This window comes from Scardinius erythrophthalmus, assembly GCF_964197995.2.
Source record: "Scardinius erythrophthalmus genome assembly, chromosome: 5".
NCBI lineage: Eukaryota > Metazoa > Chordata > Actinopteri > Cypriniformes > Leuciscidae > Scardinius > Scardinius erythrophthalmus.
Genome location: NC_138225.1, coordinates 21,437,274 through 21,462,251, shown reverse-complemented (window position 1 = coordinate 21,462,251; position 24,978 = coordinate 21,437,274). Strand labels below are relative to the sequence as shown.

General features: G+C 37.9%; 2 protein-coding genes across 2 annotated transcripts; both read left to right on the top strand.

Annotated features, from left to right (window-relative positions):
• Nucleotides 1–1,642: 1,642 nt before the first annotated feature.
• On the top strand, nucleotides 1,643–12,841 carry svopb (SV2 related protein b; the record flags this gene model as incomplete). Its single annotated transcript, XM_081364752.1, has 17 exons — nucleotides 1,643–1,897; nucleotides 5,138–5,208; nucleotides 5,467–5,576; nucleotides 5,962–6,047; nucleotides 6,158–6,256; nucleotides 6,390–6,461; nucleotides 6,579–6,703; nucleotides 8,089–8,152; nucleotides 8,369–8,494; nucleotides 8,621–8,749; nucleotides 8,867–8,940; nucleotides 9,020–9,099; nucleotides 10,927–11,031; nucleotides 11,167–11,278; nucleotides 11,404–11,485; nucleotides 11,585–11,674; nucleotides 11,757–12,841. The coding sequence occupies 17 exons, from the start codon at nucleotides 1,643–1,645 to the stop codon at nucleotides 11,958–11,960; spliced, it is 1,884 nt and encodes a 627-aa protein (XP_081220878.1). The 3' UTR covers nucleotides 11,961–12,841.
• ssh1b (slingshot protein phosphatase 1b) lies at nucleotides 12,803–21,588 on the top strand. The gene is made up of 15 exons (XM_081364618.1): nucleotides 12,803–13,300; nucleotides 14,900–14,937; nucleotides 15,044–15,144; nucleotides 15,755–15,819; nucleotides 15,909–16,030; nucleotides 16,121–16,189; nucleotides 17,161–17,226; nucleotides 17,376–17,570; nucleotides 17,707–17,800; nucleotides 17,889–18,017; nucleotides 18,556–18,602; nucleotides 18,713–18,859; nucleotides 18,979–19,179; nucleotides 19,611–20,238; nucleotides 20,422–21,588. Exons 1-15 carry the CDS (start codon nucleotides 13,229–13,231, stop codon nucleotides 21,361–21,363), a joined length of 2,916 nt encoding a protein of 971 aa, XP_081220744.1. The 5' UTR covers nucleotides 12,803–13,228; the 3' UTR covers nucleotides 21,364–21,588.
• Nucleotides 21,589–24,978: the final 3,390 nt, after the last annotated feature.

Below are 24,978 nucleotides of genomic sequence, written 5' to 3'. Positions count from 1 at the left end.
TCCAGAACTATATGTTCTTCAATAAAAACAATAGTTATTTATAGAAAGTAATATATATATATATATATATATATATATATATATATATATATATATAATAATAAAAAAAAAATATATATATATATATATATATATAATATATTATAGAATATTGTGTGCATTCTGTCATGCCCACTGAAGCTTCATCAATAGGGCACGCATGCGCTGAACACCTCTGAAGTAACCTAACCCTGGAACAGAAGCTGCTCCAGAGCAGACCCTGAAATTTACCTCCGTTTTTGAAAACAAAAGGTTATCTGCTTGCATTCCCCGATATGTCACTTAACCTGCTTTCTGGAGTAAAAAAAAAAATACTTTTTTTTCTTTCTTTCTTTTTTGCAACAGGACTTGGAAGCAAAATGACTAAACATAAAAAATCTACTTTTACAGCCATGTTATCTTTGCAAGCACAGATGTTATTTTGTTTAATCAGTCTTTTTATTTTATAATCCGCATCAAACAAACAATATAGTTCTTATTCACAATGATTAAAGATTATTCAACAAAAAGATTGAAAAATGATTGTACAACCACCAATATGCACTATTTAAATATCCCTTTAAACAAAAGAAGAAGAAAGTAGTAGTATGGTGCCTTTTTTCTTAGCGCCCGTTTCCATGGTGACTCGTCGATTCGTCGCTCTGTTGAGAACGTCTTACATTGTTGACTATGACTTAACATAGTTGGCTAAACTTACTCCTGGACGCATTTTTGGAACCAGCATACCTCGAGTAAGCAAGGTTTGGTTTAATCAACCAAGAGTTCAGGGTATGTTTGACAGTAAGGTAACCTTGCTTTCTGAAATACTCTCCTGGTACTCTCTCATCTTGCACTGTCATCCCTCCTCCTTTTATGCTTCTGGAGCTCCTCTGTGGGACTTGAGACTGGTGTGGCATGCAGGTGACGCTCATTAGCACTCGCGCCACTGGCCTCGCTCCGTTCCCACGGCTCTTACCGTTATATGCAATCATTTTTGCACTACTATCAGAACCTTCATGTCATTTTTCAAAACTCTAGACCCAAAACTCACAACTGATGATCAAAACATTTTTCAAAACTCTTAACACGTTTTCCAATTGCTTTGATACAATGCACATAAACCTAAGATCAATTGTTCATTGAACTAAAATCACCTGTTCAGAATGACAAAACTTAACATAAAAGTATTACCATTTCAAAATGGAACTCACACATTACATCTGAGATGACTGTCTATTCGTTTCATTACAAAGATTTCAATTTCAATTGATACAACTGCTCAAAATGATAAGTAACTGTTGCATTACTCTTGATGCATAGTTTTTATGGAAGCTGACGAACAATATTACATATTTAGATTGTGAACGTTTCAGGATAACAAGATCAATTGACACCAGTTACCATAGAACATGACCCAGTTGGACTACATTATCTACAGTTGAATGTAATATTCCATCATCATTCTTTATCAGACAGGTTTTCTATAGTCTCATGTACCACTTTTACAGACCACATTTTCAGATTTGACATTGCTGTATGCAAGATGGCCCTTGTAATTGCTTTTGTGGTTGCTGCCAACTTATGAGTGGTGATTGATTTCACATTGTGGCACTCATATAGTGAGATGAGCAGTATCACACTCAACATAGCGATAACATGGAGCCAGCAGTGGGAGGTGGAAGACAAGGAATATGTGGTGGTCAAATCTAGCCAAGGCAAGGAGGAGAGGTCAGAATTGATCGTCCAAGTACCTGGACAACGTGGAGCCAATATCACCATGTGTCTGGCTATATCTAAAGATTGTGTGGTAGGACGCAGACCTCATATTGGGTCATATAATGCAGCTCTCCTTGTAGCCTTCCTTGATGAGCTAAATCAGGTCTGTAGAGTTGTAATAGTCTGGGATAATCTTCAGTTTCACCATGCTCAAATGATGGAAGCATGGTTTCGGCCCTTCCTGAATTTATCACCCAATATTTACCCTAATTCTCTCCTTTCCTTGCCCCAATTGAGGAATTTTTATCCACATGGAGGTGGAAGGTAAATGATAGGCACCTTCACGAACAAGTCACTCTTCTCCAGTCCATGGATAACGCATGCAATGACTTCACTGTGTCAGGCCTGGATTTGCCATGCCATAACATTCTTTCCTAGATGTTTAGCTAATGACAACATTCATTGTGATGTGGATGAGAACCTGTGGCCAAATCCACAAGACAGGGTTGATGGAAACAGAAGTGTTTGACATTTTACTGTACTGTAGTTTTTCTTTTTCTTTTTTGTAGCTAAATTTTTCCTTTGATTAATTTATTTCATCAATAAATTTCAGATTTTGTTTAATGATTCTGCTGTGTCTGTACTATTATCTCTAGTCCTATTACAGTATGTATGCATAGAACCATAATGAAACCTGCATCACATATTTTGTATAACAATATTTAATGATTGTACTAACTACAACACATTGAAACTATGGGTATCTTGTGTGTGGGCGATCTAAAGTAATGTTCGATATTTCATGATCAATTATTTATTTGAAGCAATGATTCTGCAAGTGCATGGCTTCTTTAAAAAAATTTGAATGCACAATGCAGAGTTTCGAACATCGGACAGCCTGTGTTACAAGTGATGACTCAGTGGTTTTGAGTTTTGTGTCTAGAGTTTCTGAAATTGGTGCCAAAATTATTGTTAAAAAAAACAACAACTGTAACCCACTCTGCTTGCCACATTTAGATTCAATGTAGCAAATTAGCTAAAAATAATACAAATAATAACTTGTTATAATTAATCATGAAAATTTGGATCAGTTAATGGAATTAACTCAATATAGTAAAATTAATATTACAATCAATAAACCTGTTTGTACCGTGAACACTCAATGTTAATTGTTTATTAATTCTATGAAATTTTCATTTCCAGGGTATGGGAAATGTCTTTCTTACAGTATAGTACTAATCAGAGCATCTAGTCAAAAACTGCATGATTAGGGACTCCAGTTTATGAGCATGAAACACGGATAACTTTACGTGTGACATGAACAAGACTTTATTAACTAGACTAAACGCTTAAACTACTTTTAACATACACTTATACACAGTTTACCAAGGGAAAGAGGGCTGAAGCAGAATACAGGAAAGCAAGAAGTTATAGCATTGCTGGAAGTTCAGCAGATCAACAGCCTTGAGCAAACCATCAGTTTAGTTCTAACACGCCCTTCTTTAAAAGGGGTAAGGAAGGATACTTAATGTATCAAATAATGAGACTAAGTTTGATACTTGCTTGTCTCGCCCATTTGAATTAAACTGTCCTGATGCAATTTGTTGAGGCTCCAGTTGATCTTTGTTGATGTTGTCTTGATGAGAGAGAACCAGCGGGAGTCAGGATCTTTGGTGAATGGAAAGACAAGGCCGCAGCCTGGCACAAGCTTGGGGGTCTTTAGAAGACTTCTAGTTCATCTTCATCTTCACATCAGGATTTCTCAGAAAACGGAACTAACAGGCATGATCTTGTGATCAGTGATTTTTAAAGTGTGAAGATGTCACTCCCTCTGGAGCAGTGTGAGCCAATGAGAAGTTGTTTTCTTTGGAGGGAATTTTTGTACGATCCTTTGGCTGCGTCTACATTAATCCGGATACATTTGAAAACGGCATTTTCGTTTGAAAACGCTCTCCGTCCACAGTAGTGTATTCAGGCGTTTTCCGATGTTTCAGTGTGTCTCAGCATTCACTGTTGTGTCTAGGTCGCACTCTGTCAACATAGGTTTGGTCTAAAACGCAACTGCTCTTATGTATTGCCACAGGACAGCAATGTGAGTAAATTTTCTGTCATCTTTGCTGGACTCTGTGATATGAAGAGTGTGCATAACAAATTTTAGCAACAGTGTGAAAGTGAATAGCACATAACAGGCACAATACCGGTATAAACATGAATATCTATTGGTACAAACATCATTACTTCATTGTTTTTAAATACCTCCGTTTTGACAGTCCACACTACAATGCGAAAAAAGCGTTTGTTTTTATTAATAAAAACACCATCTCAGTGTGGATGGAAGGCCAAAATGGAGAGAAAAAGATGCGTTTTCAAAAGAAGACATATTAGTGTGGATAAGGCCTTGGCGTTCTAGCAGGGCATTTGAATATGTAATTAGATTGGGTGTTTAAGAAAAGAACCTTCAATATTCTTAAAATACTAATGCGTCACAGAGTTTGCAAAATGAAATGTAAATTAACAAATGGGGAAAAAAGATTCTAGTTCATAGAGACCAAACATGCTACACATGTGATTTTGGTTAACCATACTATGCAAGTCTGAAACATTAACCCAAAAGAGTTTAAAAAAGATAATGAATGCATAGGCCAAACCCCATAAAAAAAAATTCATGAGATGGGGAAAATTGGATACATGTTTATACATTTCTCAAGTGGTTATATATAGAATATATAGGATTAAAAGAGTTTATTTTTCCTTCTCAAGAAGAATTAAGTGAGAGTCACAACTCTCTGCAAATTCCTTGAGGTCAAATCAGTCTTCATGTGTCCTGTAACCAGAGACCTGGTTCTGCCTGTGTGTTGGCTTCATTTAGAATGTTAGTTGCAGTTTTCGAGGGATGGGTCACAGACCTTTGTTGGGAGAGTGAGCTTGTTGGATTGGTCGTTAAATATAATGAATCATTTGTGTGTGTCTGATTGGTCCAGACTCTACACAAGTTTGATTATTTTAATATAATATTTTAAATACTTTTTGTGTCATCCTGCAGCCATCCTGGGTATATTGTAATTAGAACGAAGTGTCTAGTTGATGAGAACCAATAGTTTACCCTTTTCGTAACATCCCTAATACTACTGTTTATCTAACAAACTTTTCTAATGACAATGAATAAGATTTTCCTAAAGAATCCCACACATTCTCTTGACCTGGATTAGGGCTGGAGTGGCTTGTTGTTTAGGGGTGACATGATGCCACGTGGGTTGTACTATAGAGGACTGTGTAACTACTTAGGGCCAAGTTCCCTCCCTAAGTTTACCGTCTCTGATGTTATGCTGATGTAATGTGATCGCACACTGGTCTAACCTGTTCTATAGCTAAATGGGCTGTTATGGTTTAAGCTCCATTATAGCAGAGGGAAATGAGTGGGTTGACAAGATCATCGCAAGTGCCTTACAAACGATGGAAAGACGCTGATATCAGGTAATCCATGTGTGTTTTGTGTTAACTTGTAAAAATAGTAAAAATTGATTTACACTTTTAATTGACTGAGAACTTAAAACCGTAGCCTGGAAATGTCAGACAAAGGATGCAGTCTTAAATTATGTTTAGTTTGTGAAATTAAAAGCCTAGAGCAGCTTCAATAATACTGATTTTAAATATTTAATCAGTTTCAGATTTACATTGGATTTTATAACCGTGCTAAGGCTAAAGTCTGTATTTTTGAAAACACATCCTTAGGGTTCATGAGGAGCAGTCTGGGAATATTGAGCCTAGCGATGAAGGAGCTTGCACTATTCCGAAGCAAGCGGATTTGGAGGACAGCAAAACCCGAAGCTCTGGAATGTCAGGTTGGCATCTCTATCCTACATTTGTAGATGAACTCACAATTTGAACAATTTCTCTTTATTCCAGGATTGCGTTGAATGGTTAAAGCCTAAAATGGTGATTAAGGCCTGACTTGTGTTTTTTTGTTGTTGTTGTTTTTTTCATCAAAACTATTGCCGGTGTCACCGGCAAAGCAAATAGTCAAAACTAGGGGAAAAAATATTATTAGTGTCACAAGCATTGCAGCATCAGGTTATCAGTTAGTTCAAGCTACTTTGTCAACAGAATTTAATTCCTCACAGAGTCACGCTTTTTACTGAATACACACTAGCTCAGAAGTAATACATACTATACATACATACTAGCATACTAGCTCACATCATTAAGTGAGTATTTATTTTTCACTAGAAACCTTCACTGTGGAGGAAGCAGTTGAGGCTATTGGTTTTGGAATGTTTCAGTGGAAGCTGTCTATGCTAACTGGGGTTGCGTGGGTAAGACATTTTAATTACAATTAATGTTTACTGAACAAATAGCTTTAATTTGTTCAATTCGCTCTGTTTACTTAACTTGTTTGCTGAAATTCCTATATTTCCATGTGAAGATGGCTGATTCTATGGAAATGATGCTCCTTAGTATTATATCTCCTCAACTGCGCTGTGAATGGAGGCTCTCGAGCTGGAAAGTGGCATTCATAACAGCGGTCAGTATATTTACTGTTGTACACTAACATGGTTAAACACCTCCTGGGGTTAAATTTGGCTATAGCTTCATGAAAAGTGACAGAATATCATGTAAAGGTGAATATGTTCATTATTTTGTACGTACCTTGTCAGGTAGTGTTCATTGGAATGATGCTCAGCTCCTCACTTTGGGGAAACATTTCAGACAAGTTTGGCCGAAAAGTGGTATGTTTGGTTTAAATCAGTAAATGAATAATGTCAATGCAGGCATTTTTTATATAACTATAAACATAAAGCAGTCATTATTGCCTCACTGATAACCTCACTGTCTCCATCTTTTAGTGTTTAATACTGTGCATGCTGTGGACATTGTACTATGGGCTTCTCAGTGCTTTTGCACCTGTTTACGGCTGGATCTTAGTCTTGCGAGGCCTCGTGGGATTTGGCCTGGGAGGAGCCCCTCAGTCGTGAGTTTTTACATCAATGAACAAACAATGAAGTGTGACTTATGGTTTCAGTGCACGTTCAGTCATAAGTCACATTCATAAGTGAGCAACACTCAGATGCAACATTTTATTTATAGGTCTTTTTATTTATGTTCTAGAGATTAAGCTGAACATAGATACTACGTTTTGAAACTGTGACTACTAGTGCTACATGATTGTACTCTCATTAGTGCCAATATGTTTTGAGCATTGCTTTCACATCACCTGTTAAAAATACAATTATCTAAACTTCCATATTTCCCTAAGGGTAGGGTGACCATACGTCCTCTTTTTCCAGGACATGTCCGGCCGGGATTTCGAGATCGCCCCAAAATATCCGGGATTCGGCTTTTGCTTTCGTCGCCATTCATTTTGTTTACATGCACACCTTTTGATTCAATAGGACTGAATTAATTCCGATTGGTGAATCTGAATGTAGTGTTCACATGAACGCTAAACAAGTGATCGGTTGATGTGCGTTTTAGCATTGCTAAGAAAATTCCTGTGTTTTCTTCTCGATCAGGATCCGTGTGAAGCAGAATGCATGACCTGCAAAGCTGGCACGTACGTGTCAGTGTCAAATAATGTAATAATGTAAACATAATGAATGGTGACTGTAGAAAGAAAAAAAAGCAGAATCCCCGGGCATTTTGGGCGATTTCGAAATCCTGGCCACACATGTCCTGGTTAAACAGGACGTATGGTCTCCCTACCTAAGGGACCTTTTAGAAGTGTTGCTTTTGCTCACTACTATGAAGAACCTGTCCAGTCTTGTTGATCTAGAATAATCAGCTGTGCTGTTTTTCTGTATATTTATAAAATAAAAATTCTAAAGTTTTTTGTTTATTTGATCAAAAATACAGTAAATAGGAGTCATATTATGAAATATTATTACAATTTATTCCTGTGATGGCAAAGCTCAATTTTCAGCAGCCATTTCTTCAATCTTCAATGTCACATGATCTTTTAGAAAACGTTGTAATATGCTGATTTGTTGCTCAAGAAACATTTCATTATTATCAATGTTGAAAACAGTTGTGCTGTTTTAAATTAAAAGTAATTAAGTTAAAAGTTAAATTTAAAAGTCATTTTTTTTTCAGAATTCTTTGATGAATAGAAAATAAATAGAAAATAATTTACATAATTGTTATAGAAAACATTGTTTAAACCCTTTCCACTGAAGATATGTAAAGCTTATTTGGAGTTTACATAATTGTTTTTAAAATAGAGTATGCAGAAAATGGGACGTTTCTTTTTTGCCGAGTTTATATATAATTTTACATTTTTAATAATACTTCATGCCCTAATTTAAATGTAATTTTATAATTGTATTATTTAAAAAAAAAAAATCATTCCTTTCCTTACAGTGTGACATTATATACTGAATTCCTCCCAGTGAAAACCAGAGGGATATCCATAATCCTGTTAGGGGTAATCAGGACCACTGTTTATTCCTTTTGTATGAAATTACTGTAAATTGTACTGCACTCAGTTAGATGGTCAATGTTGTAACTGACTGAGGCAATGTTTTGTAGGTTATTATTAAATATACCTTAACATTTTTTCTCTCATAATGAGAATTACCAAAGTATGTTCTTATAATGATCTTGATCACTAAAAACATGAATTAATCCGCTGTCCTGATAGGTGTTCTGGGCCGTGGGTGCTGTGTTTGAAGTGTTACTGGCGATGGTGATCATGCCCACATTAGGCTGGAAATGGCTGCTAGCTTTCTCCACTTTTCCTCTTGTTATCTTTGCTGCCTCCTGCTGTGTATGTATGGCTGTAACAATGTTTTAAACTGTTACTAGACACAAGGCTCATGTACAGGTGCCTGCAATTTTAGATACTGTATTAAGTCTACACTTTGAATGCTGATTGTGTGCATTTGTCATGTAGTGGTTACCAGAGAGTGCTAGATTTGATGTACTGAGAGGCAGAGAAGACAAGGCCCTGAACACTCTGAAACGAATAGCAGCGTCCAATGGGAGCTCTATGCCTACAGGAAGACTTACATCCAACACACAGGTATATGGAGCTGCCACTCCTGCATCTTTTCTCTACATTGTGGAATGTCTCATTTTGGATTTTTATGTTTATATTGTAAATTACAGTAGCAAAAAGAATTGTGTTTATGTGTTCTAGACTGATCGTGGGAGAATTAGAGATCTTTTTATTCCAGAATACCGCAAGACGACACTTCTGATCTGGTTTATCTGGTATGCGTATTGTTAAAAAATGTTAAATCCTTCCACATACAGTAAAACTTAAAACGTATCTTTGTTTTGTTTAATACAGGTTATGTAGTGCTTTTTCATATTATGGTCTTGTGCTGCTAACCACTGAGCTGTTCCAAGCAGGATCTACGTGTAGTGGTGGTGAGTGGTTTTTAAGTACTAATTGTGAACAAACTAAACACAGTTTGTGTTTAACTTAGGCTAGGACCATAAATCTAACCTACACTAATGTTCTGGGGTCAGTATTTTTTTTTATGTTTTTTAAAAAAAAAAGTCTCATATGCTCACCAAGGATGCATTTATTTAATCAAAACGCAGTAAAAACAGTAAAATTGTGAAATATGATTTCTTTCTTATATGAATTTTTTTTCTTCTATTTCAACATTTAATATAAGATGCCAAAGAGGAATTTTCAGCAGCCATTACTCCTGTCTTCAGGGTCACATGATCCTTCAGAAATCAAACTAATATGCTGATATAGTGCTCAAGAAACATTTCCTATTATTATCAATGTTGAAAACAGTTGTGCTGCTTAATATATTTGTGGAAACCATGATGCATTTTTTCAAGATTCTTGAATAGAAAGTTCGTAAAAGTCTTTACTGTCACTTTTGACTACTGACCCCAAACTTTTAAACGGTAGTGTAAATTGTCTGCAATATCTTTTTGCTACAACTAGCATGTGAAAACAGTTTTGATTTGATTTGTAATGACTCAATTGATGTCATTTCTTTAACAATTTCATTTCATTTTAAAGACTTGGGGGGCACATTTAATTATTAGGGGTGGGGGAAAAAATCGATTCTTAGATGAATCGCGATTCGGGACGTGGACGATTCTGAATCGATTCACAAATGTCAAAAATCGATTTTCTAAAAAAAAAAAAAATTTTAATAACGTAACATTGACGGAGCGCAAAAGGCGGAACTCTGAAGCGGACGTGCACGTGCGCGGACAGTCTGTGGCGTGCACATAACAGAGACGCGCACATAACGGACGCATGATGGCTAAGCGCCAAATGTGCAATGCCAGTCACAAAAAGTTACATTTTGACTGTAAGTTACTCTCTGCAGATGTTCATTCACTTTCTTTGTATAAGCTGTTTTTGATTGTGGTATACAGCAAACATAACATAACAAGTCATAACTCTTTATTATTTAGTTGTGTACTATAAGTCAAGAGCGACTTTGTATGTTACTAATTATTCAGAATATGCATAAGTCCACAAGCATTATACGTTATGATAGCTTCTGGTACATAATTCTATATTTTTGAACGAAAACTGTTTGTGAATTTGCTACAGCAAAATGTTTTTTTTTTTGTATGAAGGATTATATTGCTAATTGGAAATAACAAGAGGATGTTGGTTAGAAGTCTATTATTAAATGCTACTATGCTAGAGATTCAGAATATGCTGAAGTTTGTATTAATTTACTACAAGTATGCTGCTAGTACAAGCACACATTTATTTTCCTGTTGGTTCTCAGCAATGTTGGGACATATGCTGGCAAATGTAACCTTACAGTTGACTTGCCAAATCACTTCCATTTGTTTTATTAATAAAATTAATATAGGAAGTATTAGAAGTAATGGTCGTTATGGGTCATCATAAATACTTTGCTTTAAAAGTACCAAGTAAAAACATTTTTTCAATGTTTTTGATAAAAGGCACTTCCCTGAGAATTGAACTTAATAAATGTGAAAAAGACACTTTAATGTCTGTCATTATGTTTGTCATTCTGTATAGCAAAGCAGATGAGATCATGATCAGAAACCTGATTAGAAATCATTATGAATAAAATCGAATTGTTTTGAATCGAAAATCTTTTTGAATCGAAAATCGATTTTGAATCGAATCGTGGCCTCAAGAATCGGAATCGAATCGAATCGTGAGATGGTAAAAGATTCCCACCCCTATTAATTATCCGTGTATATTGTGAATGTCAGTAAAACTGTGTCTAATTCCAGTCTCTGACAACTCAAGTATGGAACCTCAGTGCAATTTGGAGTGCAAATATCTGACTTTTCATGATTATGAGGACCTTCTGTGGACCACCTTCGCAGAATTTCCAGGTGACGTGGCACCATATGTCATTCTCCCCTCTCAAGTGTTGTTTTTTAGTTAATCAACCTAAATGCAAACATTGTTATACAAGCTACATGCAACTAATAGACAACTGTGTGATTTATGTCTTGATGTCAGAATAGGTATTCTGATCTCCGTGTGGATGATTGATCGAATAGGCCGGAAAAAAAGCATGGCACTTTTCTTTTTAGCATTCTCTCTGTGTATCTTGCCACTGTACACCTGCACACAAAGGTACATTCATCAAATCATCAAAAAAGTTGTACAGACACTGAGAAGTATTCCAAATAAACTTTATATTTAAAAAAAAAACAGCCTAACTATTTTTCAAGACACTATTTTTTCTTTTCTTTTTCCAGGACACTTCTCACAGTCTTTATTTTCATTGCTCGAGCCTGTATAACAGCAGGCTGGCAGGTTGCGTATGTTTATACACCTGAGGTAAAGCTTAATTGCAAAGCGGCTTATTGTGCTTAGTCAATCCCAGTAGAATTTTCATTTAAAATACCGTTTTCTTTTTTCTTGTTTTGGCCTCCTCAGGTTTTTCCCACTGCAACCAGGGCTATTGGTATTGGTACAAGCAGTGGGATGGCTCGTGTTGGAGCTCTCGTCACACCATTTATTGCTCAGGTAGAGCATTCCTAAAAATTCCTAGGAGAATAAAAGTGTATTGAACATGTATTGATGCATGTTTGTGTCTGTCCCCCCTCAGGTACTTCTGAAAACATCAGTTTACCTGACTCTGTCTGTGTATTTAATATGTTGCTTGCTGGGCACAGTGGCATCCTGGGCTTTGCCTATGGAAACAACTGGGCGGAGCTTACAGGAATCAACTCAAAACACCATGGAACAAAAACACATGGAAAGGCCGCATGGTTCTGAGACAGCCGAGACTTCCAGCAACACGTCTCCTTAACAGCACGTGGAAAGCTGAAACTGTTTGATGTCAGGAAGGGTAGTAAAGAAAAACATGTATAATCAGGCCATGCTGGTAAATACTGAATGTTGTGTAAGTGCATTCTAAATGCACTGAAAAATTCATCAGAGATTTTTTCTTTTGAAATAGTACATAAACCTGTTTATGATGCCAAGTACTTGTGTAACTAAAAAAATCCAATGAAATGGTTTGATAAGTGTCGATTTCGGTCCTTTGATATTTTCCCAATAGACTATACACACCTACTGCCTAATACTTTTAGCATAAAGGTGGATTGTATGAATGTTGGTTTGTCCTGTCTGTAACATTTCCGCAATATTTAGTTTTCTCAGTTTCCGTACACCAATAGACTTTAATTGTGACAGCCATGAACCATGATTTGCTACTTGCTGTAGGACTGAAGGGGGAGGGATATTCTTGTTCTAAAGAGAATTTGATTGGATAAAATGTTGTGTAGTGCAGGATGAGTCATCAATATTTTTTGTTGATTGTTTTTAGGATTAGAAAACTAGAATGAATAGCTATAAGCCCACATTAATTGAAAAGAATTTTAAATGTGTATAGCTAAATATCTGCTAAATTAAACATCATGACAACATTTCAGTAGAGGGCTAGCTAACAGACATGGACTAAAAGACAAAACTCAATTTATTAATTTTTATATCATTATGATCAGATGTTGAATGTGCATTACAAACACACAGCTTCATTTTTGGTTGATGAACCGTACATTTCTCTTCGTCATAGGGAGGAAGCAAAAATCTAGCGGCCAAGCATTACGTTAGTTTTGAGATAGTCTACATCATGAGGGTTCTGGTAGTATGTGGATGATTGGGTGTTGAGTCTGCATAGGATGCACTGTTGTCAGGGAGAAGTGCAAGTCACCTTCACGCGGTTGGCCCAGAAGCCCATATCTAACACAGACGATCATAGAACTACACCAACCACGGACGGCGGTCCCGAAACAAGGTCCATTATGTCTTGTCACTAAATCAACGGTCCAGCCGCGAAGATAGAGCACAGACCGTTGTTTATTGGCGTCGTTGGCGTGAATGAGAATTTGCAGAATCGTCGAGGTGGATGACAAAGCCGATGATGGGTTTATCGCTCCGCTAAATAGATTTAATGCGCCTCTGAATGCATTAACCCCGTCACTGGCGGGCGCACAATCAGAACAGGATATCTCGGCGTGTCCTCTTCGGACCGGAGCGCCTGTGAGGTTTCGCTGAACGCTTTGCAGCTCAGCCATGGCTCTGGTGACTCTGCAGCGCTCCCCTACACCCAGCGCCGCATCCTCAGCCAGCACCAACGCGGGGGAGGTGAGTGGAGGCTGACCGGTGGAGGAAATACCGGGGATGCATGTGTAAATAGCGCTTAAACAGCTAATGTTCGCCGGGCCTTTTGCTCTGGGATCAGTTTTCCTTTCTAACGATGTGTAAATGTGATACTACAAGAAGTCAGCGGGTTCAACCTGCTGTGTAGGTGATGCGCGCACGAGTGAAGTTTTGACATTAGCGTGGAGGTGTTTTCAGTCAGTGTATCAGAGCGCGGGCGCGTGATGATGGGGATTAACCTGACTTGCCCAAACAAAATAAAGCATGCCAATACTGAATTTTGTTTATATATTGTTGAAATGGTTAAAAAAAACAACAACTGTGTAGTTGGTTACAATATCTGGTAATCATTTTCCTTCAGTGGCCGTCGACATAGTGCATTTAATGTCAGTGTTTATTTTACCGTTACATAACGTAATCTAATTTGTGTTGCGGATTAAAGTGGTAATAAACTTGCCTTGTTTATTGTAATAGGTCAATTCAGCCATACCACATATGCTTTAGAACACTTTCTTAATATTTGATATACTTCCTACCAATTGAGCGTTTGCCTCGTTTGTGAACAAATCGTTCATTGAGTCGAATCCTTTCCCATTTGAACGACTCATTCACGAATCAGTCTGAACAATTACGAAACGGACTGAATCGGTCTGTTTCGAGTCAACGGCTCATTGAACTGAGATCTTCATACGGGCATGTGCGATTAATGAACTAAGTAATCTAATAGTTGGCTACATTTGGACTTTGTATAATATAGCCAAAAATTGTGTTACTTTACCGAATAGTGGAAATCTTAGAAATAAAACATACTAGAATGTTAACGACTTTGTGTGGGTTTTATTATCAGCACAGATATGGAGTGGGCTTTAATAATTTCTTTAAATGCATGGATAAAAAAAACATTTTCAGCCAAGAAATGTAAATATATATTTTAGTAGTTTAATGTGAATGCAAAATATATTCGGTTCTAAATGACTGTGTTGGCTAAATAATGGTTCCCACCTGCCTGAACTAGTCCATTAAAAAACGTAATAATTAACGCAATTACGCCATGACTTAATAGATAGCCGAATCGTTTTTTGAATTGGATATTTGAAACGAACTGTTCGAAAGAACCGAGTCTTCCTCTGACTACTCCCAGTACGCTCACTGCAATGATGTCATTGAATAGATACTCTGCCTGGTGACCAATCATGGGACCCAGAATATTGTCATGTCTCCCCCCAGATTTTGCTATGCAGCTTCTTAGAGACAGCCCACTAATGAACTAGCTTACTATAGCAAAAGCCTACAGTAATGCCCATCATCCATTAGGCTTTCAGTTTTTATTGTGTCTATCACAAGTGTTTGTGTTTTACTTGAGCGTAAAACGTTTCCGCAAACTATTTAAAGTCTTCAGTTCAGGGCTTGCATTTCTGATCCATCCTATCAGACAGGCTTTTAATAGCTTTTTATGGCTTTTCTGTCTACACACCATGATGTGAGACATTCAGAATTGGTTGATAATAAATGCAAAGTAATTTCACGTGGTATATTTTCTATCAGGGCCCTTTGTAATTTCTCTTCTGCTGTTTTATTTGTCAGGATTTAGGCAGTGATGATGATCGAAAAGCAAACCTAAGGTCAGTGCTATTTTTATTTATCTTATTTAGATCAATCCTTTTTTAACTGTGATAATTAATCTTAATTTTGGAGTGTGTTCATAATTGTATGTGTGGCCTATTTCAGCCTGAGTGAAAGTTTCTTCATGGTAAAAGGGGCAGCTCTGTTTTTACAGCAAGGGAGCAGTGCACAAGGGCCCAGAACACCCACCCATCATAAAAATGCAGGTAAACCACAATAAGGTCGTAAGTAACAGAACAATGTCTTGAACATTTGGGGTTGACCAAATTTTTGGTGTCTTTTTGAAAGGAACTTATTTTTCAATTCAACAAATATTTTGCCTCTGGAAGTTACTGTCAGTCATTTAACATTTCTATTGTAAAACGTTTGTTAAATATGAAATGTTTAGCTACTTACATCTTACCTCACACCTTTTGACAACTGAAGCGTCGTGGTGAAGTTCATGTTCGGTTTCTGTGAACAGTAAAAGCTGCCTTCTTAGATTGGCTGTCTCAATCTTGTTAGAAATCGACGAGTGCTGTTAGACCGCTGAGGCAGACCAGCCTTAAAATGTAACTTTTAAAACTTTTTGTCATTGACATTAATGGAGTGCATGGGCAATTTGGCCAATTTGCCCCCCTCAATGTCTATCATGGTTACAGCCCTGAACCACAACAGTAAAGGTGGATGTGTGACACATTTCCATTAACATTTTCTTTTAAATTGTGGTGTTATTGTTGATGAAAATAGTGGTTTATTTCCCATAAGATTATTACTTATCTGATTTTTTTCTTTTAATTGATCATTTTGTTGTTGTTGTTGTTGTTGTTGTTTAAGGTGATCTACCACAACACCTGCAAGTAATGATAAACACCCTCCGTTCTGAGGATAGAATTAAATTAGTAAGTGGCATACACTATATCTAGTACAATGTAGGAATGGCTTCTGCTCTTATCGTGCATACACCAACGTACACTGTCTCCATCAACAGGTTGTAAGGTTAGAAAGTGGATGGACAGACCATGTGCGCTACATGGTGGTTGTCTACACAAACGGGCGTCAAGACACTGAAGAAAACATTCTGCTTGGGATGGATTTCACAGATAAGGACAGGTATTTATGCAACAGCCTTTATGCATTCACTGCATTATTATTCATAACCACACCGATTGGTTGACTCAAATGTTTGTCTGTTTGTTGCAGTAAAAGTTGCTCTATTGGGATGACTCTTCCGCTTTGGAGTGATACCAAGATTCACTTGGATGGAGATGGGTAAATATCCTAGTTCACTAAAGGTTAAAATGCATGTTATTGATTTTATTGTGAATGAATCATCCATGCATGTTTCATTTTTTGTAACCTTTTTTTTTTTTTTTAGATAGTCATTTTTAATCAAAATGTATCTCTGGTGACAAATGCCGGACTCCAATAATTTTGTCCTCTTAAAACCCCATCACTACAAGCTCGCATTCAGATATGCCTCCATCCATTCAACAGCTGATGGATGGATCCAAGCCTTTCTTTTTCAATAATCCGCCTTAAACCATCCCGCCTTTTTTTTTTAATAATCCGTTTCACTCAATGTGCGTCACAATTAGAAAGAAAAGATCCGTCACTACTTCAGTTTCATTGTGACTTCAAAACTCCTGTGTTGAAATGTATCTGTCTGATATCAGTAAGTTGCAGGAGTATGGAAGAAACCTTTTTAGCTTCTTTTTTTTAAATTGATTGCTCACACATACCATACACATTGAAATAAACTGAATTTGCCATCAGTCAGCCTGTTTATGTTTGGTCAAATTAAAATCATCCTGTATGTTATATGTACAGAGAAGGACCTCTACAGGTTCAGTATGAAATAACATGTTTATGGTCTCAGTGCATGTGATATTTAGAGTGTATAAGTGGTGGGAAAAATAACAAGCCTCTGCTTCATCCCGCTTCTTTTCGGACATATTGCAATTATTGTTTCTCCATTGGGTATGTTGCAACACACTTATTGTATTTTTATATATATATATATAATTTTTTTGTTTGTTTTTTCAAAATAAATAAAGAAAGGCCTGGGGCTATTGGCAGAGGCACTATGCAGAGAGAATTTTCCACTGATTTGTGGTGTTTTCCACTGACCAACCTGGGAAAACAAAATCATCCTGCTGCCTGCTTATGCATTTCTATATAATCACAAATGATGCCATAGCTCATAATTTACACGCCTGAACTCCTCTCTTCTCTTCTTCCAGAGGTTTCAGTGTAAGTACAGCAGGAAGACTGCATGTTTTTAAGCCAGTGTCAGTCCAGGCCATGTGGTACGTTGGCTTGGTTTTTATTTGTTGTGTTATGCTGGAAAGAGATTTCAAAGTTAAATATACAAACTATTACATATCCTCTTATAGTGTGTTTATAACATGTTTTTTTACTCTTGAATTGATTATATTTGACTTATTGTATATTGCAGGTCTGCCCTCCAGATGTTGCACAAAGCATGTGAGGTGTCCCGTAGATACAACTATTTCCCTGGAGGGATGGCCCTTACATGGGTTGGCTATTATGAGAGCTGCATCTCTTCAGAGCAAAGCTGTATCAATGAGTGGAATGCCATGACAGATCTAGAGACCACCCGACCTGACTCCCCAGTCATGTTTTCTGATCAGTGAGTAATATGTCATTGGATAAAATAAAAATTCTATGATAAATCTTCGAAGCTACATAAATGCAACAACTCTGATATGGGACTAAAATCTTTATTAATTTGCATATATTAACATTGCTTGTCATATCATTAACAGGCCAACAGAGAGAGAGAGAACAGAATGTATGATCAAAGCCAAACTCCGAAACATAATGATGTTTCAGGACCTGGAAAATATTACTTCTAAGGAGGTATATGTAATGAGGCTTTTATGCCATGCTTTACATAAGTGCATCAGCCATGGAAGGAGCATTAAATTGAATCCTTTCACTTCTGTAGATCCGAAATGAGCTGGAACAACATATGAGTTGCAACCTGAGGGAGTATAAAGAGTTTATTGACAATGAGATGCTGCTTATCCTCGGCCAGATGGACAAGGCTACGCTCATATTTGACCATCTGTACCTGGTAAAGCTTCCTCCAAGATTTCTCTGCCATGCTTGATTCTTGTTTGCTTTGTTTGTTTGTTGCCATGCTTGATTCTTGTTTTTTTTTTTTGCTTACCTAAAAAGCAGAGCGCATACTGCTAGCTTAACTGATAGGACAACCTGCATTCACTGCATTGCACTACTCTCTCAAACAATTCTGGAAAAAAACAAACATTACAGATATAGATTGGTGCAGAAGGGCCCACATGCAGCATGCAAACAGACATACACTGGAGCTTGCAGATAAGATTATCTGTCGAAAACAAAAAGAATGGTTAATTTTTATTTTATTTTTTACTTAATTTTTAAACAACTATTTAGAAATTTCTTCATTTAAATGCCATGTGTTTACACTGAAATCAAAATTGTAGAACACATGCTCAAAACTTGTTCGCTCTTCGTCGTATCTACTGAAAACAAGAACCCCTTAAGTTTACAACAAAATGATGGTTATCGACGAGCTTTAAGACTCTAGAAGCTAATAAAGCTATTGTTGTTGTGCATGTCATTAATTTCAGGGCTCAGAATGGAATGCATCCAACTTGGAGGAGCTTCAAGACTCTGGGTTAGTGCTGATATATATCGACCTACTGTGTGTCTATTTAAAATTACAGTATGTGTGTATTTAACACAAATCTGCAGTATACAGTCTAATGTCAGTTTATTTTTATGCAGGGTGGGGTATATCCTCAATGTCACAAGAGAGATTGACAACTTTTTCCCAGGTACCTTCTGTTATTGTAACATCCGTGTTTATGATAATGAGACTACAGATCTGCTGGCGCACTGGAACGAAACCTACAACTTCATAGTTAGAGCCAAGTGAGTTACTTTTCATGGTTAAAAAGATATTGGAAAGTGTGTTATTGTTCCTGTCATGTGCTGTTTCACTCAATAAAGGACCCTTTTTTGACTTGGATGCCTGTATGTCTTTCACATAGGAAAAACAACTCTAAATGCCTAGTACATTGCAAGATGGGAGTGAGTCGCTCAGCATCAACCGTCATTGCTTATGCTATGAAGGAGTATGGATGGTCACTTGAAAAGGCGCACAGTTTTGTAAAACAGAAGAGGAATATAGCACAACCCAATCCAGCTTTTATGAAACAACTGGCTGAGTACGAGGGGATTTTAGATGCCAGGTAGGAAAAGCCAAGATAATGAGAAACATGTTCTTTTTAACATCATAAGTTCCGTTTTTTGCATTTACATTTATATTTATTTATTTAGCATACACATTTTATTCAGAGCATCTTACTTTTTAATATGTATGTTTGTTGATTATTGAATAATGTGAAAAAGACCAGCTTTAGAACAGCATGAATTTCCATGCTGGTCCAAGCTGGTTTATGATGGTTTGGTGCTGGTGAAGCCAGTCAACCAGCTTGGTATTTCTGGTCAAAGCTGATTGAACAACAAAGACTTGTTTGTTAAGTAGCCTGGTGGGGACACAAACATGAAATAAAAGTACCAAAACCTTTAGCTTTTTTTGTTTTGTGAGATTTCTTTGGTTGTGTTTTCTCTTTTCACACTATCAAGAGGTGACTGCTACCTTTGTTTTCTGTCATTGTAGCAAGCAGAGACACAACAAACTCTGGCAACCAGATGGTGATGAGTATTCGCTGGAGGGCCTTCAGGCTTCAGCTGCCAGTGATGACCAGACTCCTCAAATTTCGTCGCTACACCCTGATCAGGTGGAGATGGCTTGGGGCCACGGAGGAGCGAGTGCTTCCTCCTGCTGCGGAGAAGAGCCGACAGACCATCTCAATTATAACTACTATTTCCGGCGACTCTCAGACACTGCTCTGGACAGTGAACCCTCCACGCCAGTTCGAGGTCCTCCGCTTTTAGGCATGGAACGAGTCTTTATTGAGATTGAGGACGTGGAGAGGGATGCGTTGTTGGACGATGAGGGTTTCCCAATGGCTCACTTGGCCCTTCCTGGAGAGGGGACAGCAGCCCAGACCTGCGGCCGACTGGAGCCCTTGGAGGACATGCGCATGCGGCTGGAGTTCAGCACGGTGGAGGAGGAGGATGAGGAGGAAGCACAAAAGGAGGAGGCAGAGATGGCTGCCTTAGCTCGTGGTGAGGAGACGCAGAGGGAAGACGGGAGCCTGGCTAACTCGAACCGCTTTAACAACGAGAACGCCAACAACAGCAACAGGCTGGCCGGGAAACGCAGCTGCCCTTCTGGCTTTGACGTGAGTATGACGTCTTAGCTGTAGCGGCAGCTCTCCTGGCTTGTATGCAAGCTTATAGCTCAAAGAGCTCTTTTCTGTGAATCCATCCTAAACGCTTTACTTTCTCTAAAGCATCCCGTACTCTTACACCTTTAAAAAACCTAACCATGCATTCTCCCTGCCTGTGTGTATTCATCGGTTTAGGACAGTGCTAGCATTGGAAACCCCTACAAAGTGAAGCCCTCATATCAGTCGTGCCGAGACTGCCTGCGCCTGCCCAGCGGCCGCCGCTGCGAACGTCGCACCCATCGCCTTAACCTGCCACGTCATGCTGGCCTTCCCAGTCTCTCCATCAAGGCCCCCGGAGGACACAAATTCAGTCCCGCCTCCGCCAAAAAGGTGCCTCCTCCTGCCCCTCGGCATCACATGAGCAGCGGGCACTGCCAGTGCATTCGTTGCTCCAGTCGGTCCAACTCGGACACTTACCTCAAGCAACCAAGGTGCGAAGACCTTCCTCAGGATTTGCATTTTTCCTTGGAGACTGAGGACAAAATGGAGGGGGAGGACGAGGGGAGCTTCAGCAGTTCTATGACCGAGCTCACTCTCCTGAGGCTCAGTCTGGGTGGTGAGAGGCCTATGGCGGAGCTCAGTCAGGGGGCCCACCTGGAGACACAGCTGGTGCACCATAGACTGGAGCAACTGTCCGGTCCTCAGTCAGAACAGATGGACTTGAGTGTAGAGGACACTGCCACGGAGGACATGGAAGTGGATGAGGGGAGCGTTCACAACTTGCCCCCTGGCTCCAGTGAATTCCAGCAAACACTTGCACCGGGCTCATCCCTGACGCGCAGCTCCAGCAGCGACAGTCTTCAGAGAATTCGGAGAGGCCAGCCGGGCTTGGTACGCCAGAGAGCCCAAGAGATTGAGACCCGTGTGCGGCTCGCCGGACTGACCGTGTCCTCCCAACTTAAAAGGTCTAATTCGCTGGCCAAGCTAGGTGACTTAGCCATTTCCACAGAGGACCTGACGCTTTCTGCCACAGTCTCAATTGACTATGAGGAGCAAGAGCCTTCACTTTGCTGGGAAACTTCTTGCTCTCCCAAGCTCTCTTTAACTCCGACTCTGTTGCAGAGTTTGAAAAGCTGACTCAAAGATGTCAGAACTGCTTTCTCAGTGAATGGGACTGCTCCAGTCCCACAGCCATCGAAAGCAACCGTGGAGGCTGAAGCTGCAAGACACCTCATGAGAACAATCAGGCCAGGCTTGGACGTCCTTCCAGCAGCCCTTTACATAACTGCACTGCGTTCTTCATGTGTCTGTCTGCTTTAACTAAGATATATATTAAAGCATGCTCTGGCTTGGACCTTCATTAACGGCTTTGTTGATATCGCATTTCTTTGTCTTGCTAAAGGAAGCCCAACCTGTTACAGTTTTACTGTACGTGTGGCCCATCTAAAGGTGGCATAATCAAGACCTGGTTAAATTAGCAATGATTTTAATGAAATATTTGTTTGATATCCATCGTTTAAAATTGTTTGAATTTTTTTAAGCCCATTTTAATGTCCTCTGGCGGGTATTATTACCAACAACAATATCGATGAAAGTTTGCCTCCCAGTTTGTTCACCAGCAAATTTATGTGCTATTGCAGATAAACATATATTTGAGATGATTCGATGACAAAAAAGGCAGTTTATCTGATTTAGATAATTGTCACATACATGTAAAAATTAGGCTGCGTGTTATTTACTAACGATAATAGACATTTTCAGATGTAGATTCTGATGCATGACCATGATAACATTTTAGTATGGCTTTATTAAAACATGATCAAAATTTTAGCCCAAAGTAATGAATAATTTAAACTTTGTTGTTCACTTGAAGCTTTGCCTTTAAAAGCTCCACAAACCTTTGTGAAAAAATTGAATCATAATGTCACACCACAAAAGTAATTTCAGACTAAAGTTAAGTCTGAAATTTGTGATTGTCACTGTGTCATTCCAACCTGATAGTTACTTGAGTCCTTAAATGTTGCCGTTTGCAAAAATGACATCAACAAAGCCACATAATTATTGTCTATTTCCAGAGAAGAATGCAACCTGAATGTCGTTGGCTATTTGTCTTACAATTCTCTAATTTGCTTCTCAGCTGGTGTTTATCAGATCAACTACATCTGAAATATGCTACTAGGGCATAGCTCCTGTTATGTAATTTAGCTTAAGCTGTTTATTGTACAAATTGTAGCCTGTGATGTGCAAAAAAGCTTTAGCAGCAACACATTAGTACAATACAGTCTTCAAGTTGATCAGAGGATGTTCAAATGTGTCACTATCGTCCTTTAAAAGGTCCTTTTAAAGTGTCTCCTATACGAAATGACATCATGGCACCTGATAATAATACCAGTAATGTACGTTAAGTATTAACAAGTACGAGCAGTGCGTTGTCTTATGATATTGTGGCCATAGGGACTTTACTACCATGATGGGGTCTGATATGTGTAAAAGAACACAAAGTTTGATAAGTGCTCTGGGATAACTAGTAAGTTTGCAAGTATTGGTTAAACGACCTTATATATATATATATATATGTAATTTAATAATTTATGTTATTGATCTTTGTTGTCTATTAAGTTTTTTTATTTTTGTTTTTACTTTTTTTGTGGGAAAATTTTAAATATGCAAAGTGGCCTGTGCAATAAGTGTAAGCAAGAATTTGAAGAGAATCAGTTTTATTTAGCAACTAATTTTCATTTAGAAGAACGAAAATCAGATGCGAAAGAAAAGCACCTTAAGTGAGTTTTGAGTGAAAGCTTTTTTTTCCCATATGGTCCACATGGAATCAGTCACTGCTGTATGAAACTATGTTCTGGCTTTTATTTTAATATCTGTGAGACCTGTTTCATAATGCTTTTGTAAATTGCCAGTTATTTGGAACTTAATATTGGCTTTTTATTTAATTTATTTTTTCACCCATATTTTAGTGAGGACATTCCCATTTCAAACTGTATAGTTTTGGGGAGGCACTTCTGCAAATCAAAATTATTACGATTGCCAAAAAAGATGGCCTCCCGAAAAAGTTTTGTTTTCCGCTCATGGCTCATACCTCCTCCCAGCTGCTGCTGATTTGAGTACTAGACATTTCGTTTCTTCAGACATGCAAGTGCCTTACCAGTTGCCATTTGCAATCAAACGGTTCTTCGGTACAAACCGCTTGTTTCACAGAGGTTTTGTCTTCACCTGGTTGCGGTCTTTATAGAGCAACGTTTATTTGTGGCTTATTTTTGGGCTGTTTGTCTTTTCATTTTGATACTACATTTCATATTTGAATAGAAGAGACCAAAGTCATTTCTTTATTGTCATGTTTTGACATGTTTGAACACACTAAGCTAACAATAAAATCAACTGGAGAAACTGTAAGATTGCCTTTAGCCCTAACTTAACAGCTCTTAAAAGAGACTGGGAACATACATCAGATATTGTACTTCATTTTGACCATTTTAAGTTGTGTTGCACTATGTTTTATAATGTAATGTACAGTTAATTATAAAAAATAAATTGTTTATTGTCTGCATCAGAAATGGACCAGTATTGCATTTATTTACAGCCTTTAGTTCCTCATAAGGAGAGAGAGACATGTTGATAATTAATTTTAAAAATGACATAATAATTAACTTCTTAGTATGAGGACATTTTTTCTACAAAATGACAGTAAAGTAAATGACACGTTAATGTAGAAAAAGTGTTGCTTTGTCTGATCTTTGAGTGCCTCACAGAGGGAAATCTTATTGAATTAGGCAAATGTGATTTTGACATCACAAGACCAGACACTGGAGCAGCCCAGAGACTTGAGGCTGGAGTCAGTTAAACAGACTAAAATTAGTGGATTTGGTGCAATCCAAAGACGTATCTGCATCATTGGTGAGGATTTTTCTCCTTCTTTAGGAATACATGAACACGGTGAGGTTGTCAGCTGTATTTCTATTGCTTTTGTTAAGTTATGTTACATTTGCATTTGCCAGTCATGTGATTTCTGCTGTATTGTAATCAATCTGGGCAGACATAAAAACATACATAAATGTAAACGTATTTGAGAATTACTTGTCTGGGGGAGATTTATTGTCATCTTGAAAAAAAAAACTATTTACGAAGAAAAGTTTAAATGTGAAACGAAACTGACTTTTTATGTTTTAAAAATACAACATTAGTCTCTGTATTCATTGAACCTTGTTAGGACATGTTTGACTGCAGTTTTTGTTCTGCATTAACTGCATTGTTTTGTATAGATAATAAGGACAGTTATTGAATAAGGAAAGTTACTGATAGTTGTCATTTGAATAGCGGGTGAGCAATTCCTATAAGTGTCTTAAAGCTCAAAGACAACCAGTCGGACAACCAGTCTAATTTATTTATCCATGCTTTATAAAGTCCCCATGTAGTCAATCATTTTATCCATTAAAACTCATCTTTGATCACCAAAATGACATATTGAAGCATTTTTCATTAAAAAAATTATTCATGCCTTTAAATAGCTTGATTGTAACTCATGCTTGATTGTGAATATGCAAATTAGCCCCGCCTCCACTCACACCAGCTCAGAGATCCACTCGTTGATGATCACGCGCTGATGTGATTGGTTACAATGTAGTTAGTGACGTCAGAAACACAAGCGATTTCAAACCGCATTTTTGAGACTGTATTTGTTTCACTGCAGTTTGAAAGAGAAAATTCTCAGCAATGGTGTTAACTTATGAATTTACACGATTT

What these genes read in the sequence shown, in the direction of transcription:
- ssh1b (XM_081364618.1), top strand. Translation starts at nt 13,229, where the DNA reads ATGGCTCTGGTGACTCTGCAGCGCTCCCCTACACCCAGCGCCGCATCC. An exon ending in GATTTCACAGATAAGGACAG is followed by an intron (nt 16,031 to 16,120) that starts GTATTTATGCAA and finishes TGTTTGTTGCAG; the next exon opens with TAAAAGTTGCTCTATTGGGA. An exon ending in GTGTCAGTCCAGGCCATGTG is followed by an intron (nt 17,227 to 17,375) that starts GTACGTTGGCTT and finishes TGTATATTGCAG; the next exon opens with GTCTGCCCTCCAGATGTTGC.